At 45.4% G+C, this 9,548-nt stretch overlaps 1 protein-coding gene across 1 annotated transcript in view; it reads left to right on the forward strand.

Annotated features, from left to right (window-relative positions):
- The window catches only part of alk (ALK receptor tyrosine kinase), a 330,599-nt gene extending 324,118 nt beyond the window's left edge, over positions 1-6,481 (forward strand). The window contains exons 26-29 of the mRNA XM_062398186.1: positions 1,485-1,586; positions 1,867-2,001; positions 2,938-3,028; positions 3,587-6,481. Of these exons, the coding sequence (XP_062254170.1) occupies positions 1,485-1,586; positions 1,867-2,001; positions 2,938-3,028; positions 3,587-4,732 (1,474 nt within the window). The 3' untranslated portion in view covers positions 4,733-6,481. The remainder of the gene's footprint in view (positions 1-1,484; positions 1,587-1,866; positions 2,002-2,937; positions 3,029-3,586) is intronic.
- Positions 6,482-9,548: the final 3,067 nt, after the last annotated feature.

Below are 9,548 nucleotides of genomic sequence, written 5' to 3' on the forward strand. Positions count from 1 at the left end.
AATCTAAACGCGCGACCATGTGGCGAGGGGGGGGGGCGAAAAAAAGAAAAAGAGCTGTTACATGCGCCGGAGCGTCCTCATGACTGCCTCTTGTCCAGTGCGATCGTCCCACACGTCCTTCGCGGTAGATCGCGATCGACGTAACGCGAGTAACGAACTCATTTAAATTTCAGTAATTGTAACTGCGTTACTTGATTTTAAAAAATACCTCGTTACATGCTCGTTACCGCTAAAAGTAGTGGAATTACAGTAACGTGTTACTTTGTACTGCATTACTCCCAACACTGCTAGTAATACATGATTTTTACTTTTAAGACATCCCTAGCTGTGGCTTTTGTGAGTTCTGACACTTCAGCCCCCTGTGAAGAGCAGCACCAGTTGAAATGAGCTTGAAATCCTCCTCACACTGAGACACGATGTGATGGGTCACGCCGTCTAAGACTGGAGGCTTTGGAAGCTGTTTGTGAGAAGCTCAGGCCGCCAAGATCCATTTTTTTTTACCCATTTTTTCGACCCGGGCAGAAATTGTGTGTTTAATCCTTTGCCGCTGTGTTCCTGATCTTTTTTGTCTTGGTTTTATTTGACATGGGAATATCCTCTGAGCACAGTGCTCTTTCCTCATGCTGCATGTCCCACCTGGGAGCTGCCCACTGTAATTACAGTGTGTTCCTGTGCAGCCATGTGCAGCTCCAGCACACCAGTCAGTGTTTCATTTACCAGTTTTCGAAGGCAAACACAAAGAGAGTGCTACTGCAGCTCCTTCTATAAAAAAGGCCCAGGGATTTAAACTGGCAACCTTCCACTCACAATCAGTATGAACAGGCTGTTAAAGCCCTGTTTAATATAAAGCTCTTGCCATGTTTACAGTCAAGTGCTATGGCGATGATATCATACAACAGCAAACAGTACTAAACAATGTTTATTGCCACAACACAACTGACACTGCTTGGCAGGGATCCAGCTGTGTCTCTGTTCTGTGCGGACGCCAGTCCACGTCTGTCCTCGCTGTGAGCAGGGCGAGAAGAACCAGGCAGTGACCTCCACCAGCAGCCACAATCAGATAGAGCGCACAACGGATCATTTCTTCACCAACGCAAAAATGTCTGAGACGCGGCTCGGCCTGGCAGGAAATCTCCCTCTCTCTCCTCTCGGGGAGATAAGGAGTTCAGCGAGTATTTCTCACACCGGCGTGCTCCGTAGCCGAGAATGCCACTGGATCACAGCGCTGATACAGACACTGACAAACACTGAATTAATTGCTGGATGATTTCTCCCCCCCCCCCCATCGGCTTTTGTGGGCAGTAGTGTTGCCATGGTGACGGCTTTACCAGATATAAAAGCCGGTCGTTCTTTAACATTTCCTCACGTTTATTTTCAGCAGGCATACTTACACAGACAAACATACTGCATGGTTGATTAAAACAGATTTAAATATTCAAAATATCTTTGTGTGTGTGTGTGTGTGTGTGTGTGTGTGTGTGTAGGGCGAGCTACTACAGGAAGGGTGGGCGTGCCATGCTGCCAGTGAAGTGGATGCCACCTGAAGCCTTCATGGAGGGCATCTTCACATCTAAAACAGACACGTGGTGAGAATCTCTCCCTCTGGCGTCGATGTGATCTCACCTCCTGTCCCCACCTGTCCGCTCGCTCCTTCTTTCTCCTCTCACTGTCCCCCGGCCTCCTTTGAAGTAGAACCAAGCGTCTTGTCTCGTTGTTTTTCTCCTTGTCTCGTCGCTATCTCTTGTCCTCTGCTTTCATCCTTCACCCCCTCAGCTCTCATGATGCTTATAATTTCTGACACGATTGTCCTTAATCTCTCTTTCTTCCCTCTAACTAATCTCTCCATCCATCGCCGGCCTCCCTCAGGTCATTCGGGGTTCTGCTGTGGGAGATCTTCTCGTTGGGCTACATGCCATATCCAAGTCGCAGCAACCAGGAAGTTCTGGAGTTTGTAACCAATGGTGGAAGAATGGACCCTCCTAAAAACTGCCCTGGGCCAGTGTAAGTGCAGAGACACAATCACACACAATCTCACACCCGACACACACACACGCTGAATTAATTCATGTGTTCCACATGACCACGAGGAAAATCAGATCCCATGAGATCTCATTAAGCTCCTCCATAGCACAAACAAATAGGAAGGATGCTCAGTTGTATATGATGCAGTGGTATACGCATAAAAGAAGAGCTAATGCAGAGGCAGACATGAAAGGCTCTGATTATTCGCTGATATCGACACGTAAACAAGTTGTGACCTAGAAGGCGACAGAAACATTAACATGAGAATCGTCTACGTGGAAACAAACACTGACTCTCTTTCATGTTTGCCTCCCGATTTGAAGAAGTCCTGATAGGATCTAAAAGCACATTTTTCCAATCAAACCGTATTTTCCCTCTCTTTTTATGATACAGCCTCTCATGTGAACTATGAAAACAAATACAAACACACATTTTGTATCCCACTCTCTCATTTACACATTAAAGCCTTCGTTTAAAGGTCCATTGAGTACGATTAAGGTGAAAAAGATCTACTGAAAAACGATTGAATATAATAGTATGAATTATTGTTTTACCCTAGAATTGGCTCTTTATATTTTAATATTATACATTTGCATCAGGAGCAGGTCCTCGGATGCCACCCTGTTTATTACAGTATAGTCCAAACTGCACAAACCAAACACCTTATGAGTTTTTAAGACAATTTAAGGATACCACAGGTTGTCTTTCATGTTTGGATGGGGAGGTTGAAGCGAGGGGTATTCAGCTGCAACTTGCAACTTCACCACTAGATGTCACTACATTCTACACACTAAACCTTTAACCATCACAATCATTCTCATAACTTTTTGCAGCTTGTCCTGCATGACCCTGCAAATGTGTAGTTATCCTTTAAAAATTGTGTTTTGTCTTTGTTTGCTACACATACATCTGTAGGTACCGTATAATGACTCAGAGTTGGCAGCACCAGCCTGAAGACAGGCCCAACTTCTCAACTATCCTGGAGAGAATCGACTACTGCTTACAGGTAACAGTGTGGGACACTGACGACGGAGGTGTCTCTGTCTGGTTATATGATAGCTAGGGACAGTAACACCATAAACCAACATTCAGGCAGATGTATGGAGAAAGATCTAGAGAGAAATACAGAGAGGACATATGGGAATCATGATGGAGGAAGATAAATCCCAGGAGTGGTCTAATATCAAAGTCTTCCTTTCAACCTTTGGGGCTGGGGTATGTGTGTGGTTATGTCTCGGAGTCTTGATGTTCACGAGATGTTAGAAAAGGGTTGAGCCTCTGGGAAGAACAGGTGCGTGTTAAAGTTACTCCTGTGTGAAAGAATCAGATAAAATAGTAATATTTGTCCAACGTTGTTTATGTCAACCACAAAAAAGTTCTAGTTTTGTTCTACGTACCCACATCGCCAGCAACAGTTTCCGTTAAAGCCAAAGAAACATACAGATTTTAATCACACAAAAAAAACATTTTCAAATCCAAATTTTAAATGAATCTTTTACATTAATATCAACATTACCATTAAAGAAATACAGCTCTGACACCTTGATGGTTTACCCTCTTTCAGGACCCTGATGTGGTGACCATGCCACTGCCTGTAGAGTATGGGCCCATCCCTGAGGAGGAGGAGCGCGTACCCATGCGCCCTGATGACCCCTCAGCGCCAACTGTGCTGGTAAATGCCCAGGTGCCTGATGGGGAGGCTCTACACCCGCCGCCACCATCTTATCCTACAGAGGAGAACCGCAGAGGTGGGGAGCACGCTGTTGTGACAAGCGCAGCGCCGGAGGCCAAAGCACAGACGCCAGCCCAGCCCCAGCCGTACCTCCACCAGCACCAGCAGCCTCACACACAGGCCTGCATGACCATGACGAGCACTAACGCCGTCACCTCCACAGCCGCCGCTACACTCACAGCTAAAGGACCTCATGTCACTACCCAGCCAAGCCCAGCTGAGGGGGGCCACATCAACCTGGCGTTCACCCAAGGCCACCAGGTAGACAAGGACGCCCACAACGGGAAGAGCACCACTTTGTGGAACCCCACTTATGGGTCCTGGTTCCTGCAGCAGCAGCAGAGGAAGCAGCAGCAGCAGCAGCAGCAGCAGCAGCAGCAGCAGAGGCAGGGAGGGGTGGGCGGAGCCGGAGTGAGCGTGGGCAGGGTTCCTGGCGAGGGACAGGAGCACATGGGCCGGACTGTGGCTGAGGTGGCCGGGGCGCTGGGTCTCCAGCACCAGCACAAGCAGTTCCAGCATCAGCTCCAGCAGCAGCACCAACTCCAGCTACTGCACCATCAGCAGCAGCAGCAGCAGCAGCAGCAGCAGCAGCAGCAGCAGGGTCTCTGTAGACCCTTGTTACCTCCACCCCCTCATGCTGCACAGTCGCCTCTGCTGTTAGATTCGGCCGCTCTCCCCCCGGTGCCGCTCTACAGACTGAGACGATTCCCCTGCGGTAACATCGGTTACGGTTACCAGGAGCAAGGCCTGCCGCCGGAGGTCGCCCACAGCAACCCTCCTCCTCCGCCACCTCCCTCCCAACAGGGCGCCTCCATGTCGTCCTCGGCAGCTCACCAGAGGGGAGCCTCTGTTCCCACCTCGATGACGTTGGGCCGGCCCGGTGTGTCCGAGGACAGCCGCCCCCTGCTGGTCACCATGGGGACGGTGCAGGACCCCAGGCTGCCCAGGATGGAGGGCCACAACGCCACAGTGCTTTAGCCCCCATGCCTGAACTGCTGGTCCTTTATCAGACGGAGACAAACAAACACTGTGTCAGGACAGATTTCGTTTTACAGCACCCCTTCAATGCCGCCATTTTGGTTTCCTCCTCCAGTTCAGAAAGAACCCGTCCAGCTGAGACACAGCTGGATGAGTCCATCAGGCTTTTCCTATGAGAACCCTGGAGCTGAGTTCAAATCCCCAATGGATGCTAAAGCACATCAGACAACTCAAAACCTTTGAGAGGCAGAATTTAGAGCAAAGACTAGTTTTAAGAGTTTAAAAAAAAATGTATTTTTTCATTGCTGGAGGGATCATGACTGAGTGAGAATCGAATGAGGAGTTTACAGCACAGGACGACGAGGGGACGGACAGCTGAGAATGTCTCTTGTGGTTGAGAATGGACCATGAGGTGGATCGAAATCTCTATATTTTGCCAGACTTCCGTGTTTGATGCCTGCAGCCGTGTCTGCAGCCGTCACCACGTGTGTCAGTTCTACCGCGCCTGCTCCACATGCTTTTGGAAAACAACCGTGTGGTGAATAACCAGACCAGACTGTTTTTAATGAATATCACTGAACAGGACACTGGATTACCAGACACATTTATACTTTTAAAAAAAAAAATCTGGGAAAAATGTGATTGTTGATGTTTTCTTGCCTGCTCGTTTATTTATTCATTTGTTTATTTATTATTTGGATGTGGCTCTATAACTTATTAACATGCTTTTTCAAACCTAAATTCATCCTCTCCACTGGCTACCACCTACGTTTGTTTTGTTTTTTTCTAGCTGCAGGAATTAAGTTTTGAACAATCCTCAAAAAGGAAAAGTCTAAATCTCCTGAAGGGAGGAGGAAGAAGTCGCACAGGAAATCAGTGGAGCGATGGATGGAGCTAAGATGCAGGGATGAAAGATGGTTTGACAGAAGAATAAGATGTTTTAAAGACACGGCGCCCTCAGCTGCCTGGAAGAGAGCAGCTTTGTTGTGGCTGAATGTTTGTGGTACCTCGTTGCTCCTGGTTCTATTGAAAGCTCCGCTCCGGTTTGTTACGGCTCCATTGTGCTGAGTGCTCAGAGACAGTTGAGCTGAGGCTTTTCTTTACTTATGGCTTTTTCAGTAACCCGTTATTGATTCATTTCTGTTGGTCTGGATGTAGAAACAAAATAGATATTGCTGAATCAATCTAAACCTTCACATTTCGACCTGGAAGCCCTCGACAGAGCGAGAATGAGTGTTGGAGAATACGAATGAGTGCGAGTGCTCCACATGAGAATGAAGCCTGGGACCATCCCGCTGCTCCTCTTCGCACACGCGGTGTTTAAAGTCGTATTCTTTCAGTTTAATGACACTAAATCTATCAGATGAAGCCGTGTGTTGATATTTAGGTGAATGCCCACGTGCGTCGCGTTTTCGATGCTTTTGCTCGACTGTTCTGATCCTGTGTGTCTGCTGTGGCCCTGAGGAGTCGTCGTGTCCGTGTCCTGACGACTCAGGGGCCGATGACAAGTGAGCAGGTGAAACGTTGGCGAATTGAAAAGTCTTTTTGCTTCAGTCTCCAGTACCTGTGTTCAGTGCATTAACTCTGTGTTCCCTTCTCAGCTCATCTCCAACGTTTGATGTAAAAAGACTAAATGAACTGCACCTGTAAATGTTGTAATTATAAAGTATTGTACGATGGCTCTGGTAAATGCTGTAAATTGCCCTTCAGAAGACATTCGCCAAAATTAATAAATTACTATATAATAATTGTTTTTGCATTGGTGCGTCTGCTGTCCTCTTTGGTGTCGAGGGAATTTGATTAACATTAACGTTATAATTGACTGATGAAAATCATCAATCACAGACTTATTTAGGGTATGTCCTTTAACTGTTAACATTATAACTGTTAATATGATTCTTTATCTTCAAACCTAATGTAGTAATGTGTACTGAAACAATTGTGGTGTTGGTAAAACAGGCAATAATTGAGATGGAGCAACAGAATAAGTAGAAAGCCTCAGTGGAGCCCACACCTCCACCAACAGTCCCCTCGTGAAACCACATTTAAATTCACCAGGTCTACATTTTCTCTGAATCTGCACCAAATGACACACACTCATAAATATCTGTCCCCTAATATGCCGGATGTTTTTCATCAAGACCCATGAATTATTTTTTTGAGAAAGTGTTGAAAAACGTCTCATCTCACAATATCAAAGTAAGTGAAGGAATAATCGTGAAGCACATTTTATTTAGTTCTTTGACCAAGTCCTTCGATTTTTTGCATAATCAGGCAAAACGGTGTCAGACAGACAAACACAGATGAAAACACAACCTCCCTGGTGGAGGTCACAATGACTCATCTGTGCACCAGCCGTGAACTTGTTGTCTCCATTCTGAATCATATGTCCTCTGAGCTTCACGTCTTCACTGTGCACAGACTTCACCTTGTACACAGGAGGGCTTTCTTCCTCCTGATCTGACTCACTAACACTGGCGACCCGCCGTGATGTGACCCGTTGATCTGGGAACTGGCCTCATGCCCCAGTGTTATTATTTCTCATTCTGTGAAATGAATAGACTCACTCCACGGTCCTCTGGTGGTCCTGGATAAAGAACATACATTTTATTTTTGGTTTCCATTGCCGCGTTTCATGTCTTCCCTTCATGTTTCTTGCTCTAAATATTAGATTGAAATGTTTTTCTACCACGTTCTACTGCATGTGTATTTTTTTGTTTATTACTAATGGGCCATAGATTTCTTTATAATTGTAGGATTTACTGCCCTGCACTAGTTTTTATTCCCCACAGAAAAACAGACATCCAGCTTAAAAGTAACTGAAAGCCAGGATAGATAAACAGGATAAAAGAAAACAGATTAAATATGTGTTGTGTGGTGATGTATTCACTTTATAGATAGAACAGAAGTACTATGGCTCCATGAGAACTCAGATTTATTTATAAGAGTATAGAGGAATTGAAATAAAGGAGCAAAGGCAAAGCTCTATAGATATTCATGAGAAAATCAAAGGGCAGTTAGAAAGAGGCCAGTCTGCTTTCCACTGGCCTTCAGTCTGACCTCAGCTCTGAGACAGGTTGTTATTATTGTTAAGGACAACACAATGTGTGTATTTTCACTAAAAGCTTTTACAGGAGTCGTACAACCGGCATCTGGTTGACATCTGTGACAAATGTCCCTCTGGTTTGTGGACATTCTGTGGCTTAACGTCATTGTTCAGCTCAGCTTATGTTTGTTCAGCCAATAACGAGAAACTCATCAGAGACACAGAGTACAGAAGCAAAATGAACATTTACAACCTTCTGACACTCACTGGGATCATGTTTCCCTAGCTCCTTACCCGTACCATAATTCTGACCCTAAAGCAAGTTTGGACTCTCCAACAGCACAGAGAAAGTGGGTCAGAAAGGGAAGACCAGCTAGAACGTCCTCACTTTGCCAAAATGTCCTCACTCCAAACGTTCTAGGCTCCAAACGTTCCTCACAAAGAAACCTGTGCAGCATGTCCTGCATCGCCCCATGTTTCTGTTGTATCCTCGCTCATGACACCAACATATAAAAGAATCACTTTTTCAAAATATGATGAATAGACCACCGACCACTCACAGTAGGAATATTATCCAACAGCCCTTTTTTAATGTTTTCTTTCAGCTCAAATGTGTTATTGTGAGATGAGGGCAGGGGTTTCAAACTAGCACCCTGAGGGCCAGATCCAGCCCACAACACAATTAGTCCACTCCCACACACACACATTAGTAAATCACTGTGACGAGCCATTAATGGATATTTTATTCAAAATTTATATTTTATTTTAAAATAATAATACAATTCTTTGTGAGAATGCCAACTTCGAGCTAAACTGTACATTATGAGGGAAAGTGCTGCATTTTTCAACCTGAATCTTTATAGAATTGACTATACTTCCTAACAAATAACAGCTTTCATTTTCATGCAACAGAAAGTTATAATGGGGAGAATGAGATGTCTGTCTTTGCCACAGCGCCCCCTGGGGCCTTGTAAGTGCCCTATGTAACTGGTGTACCTCGCTGGAACATTACAACCTGCCTTATATCTTACATCACTCACAACCAACCAGAGCCAGAGCGAGCAGCTATAAGAGACAACTAGATCAGCACGGTCAGCTGCAACTTGCAACTTCACCACTAGATGTCACTAAATTGTACACACTGAACCTTTAATATCTGGACTCTTCCTGAGAAGAAATAAGTATTAGGTAGATGGCTTTAAAAAAAAAAACACGATTATTTTAAATCAACAGCAGCTCACTTTGATAAAGTATTTGAGCAATAAGCAGGATTATGTTCAGTGAGCTGGTCATTATTGCACATAAACCCTGGCAGGGTGAATGCCGACCCGAGCAGGATTATCCTTTTATTATAAACATGTGTACAAATGTAGGGGCTTGTTCAGCTGCCAGCAGGAATCTGCTAGCGATAGCAAACTGTCTTCCTCTGGTGCCGGCTGTGCCAGCGCTGCTCTTCGTCACGTTACAGAGCAGACTGGAGACTGACTTCATGGTCTTACAGAGATCATTTGTCTCCCATCAGGGATCCCCTCTGCAAAGTGCTGATGGTGCAACAGAGCACACGCCACACTGTGATCCAGTGTGTGTGAGCGCTGTTTCAGGTTCTACACAGCAGATAACAAACCATTTAAATTCAACACGCAGGGCAGTGGGAGGCAGAATGATGCGTCACACAGATCTCTATCCGTTATTACCAAAACCAAATCAAAGTTTTTTTTAACAGAAAACATTTGTTCTGCCAGGGTTTCCTAAAAGACAGAAGCTGGACTT

Source organism: Platichthys flesus, chromosome 10 (genome assembly GCF_949316205.1).
Source record: "Platichthys flesus chromosome 10, fPlaFle2.1, whole genome shotgun sequence".
NCBI classification, from domain to species: domain Eukaryota; kingdom Metazoa; phylum Chordata; class Actinopteri; order Pleuronectiformes; family Pleuronectidae; genus Platichthys; species Platichthys flesus.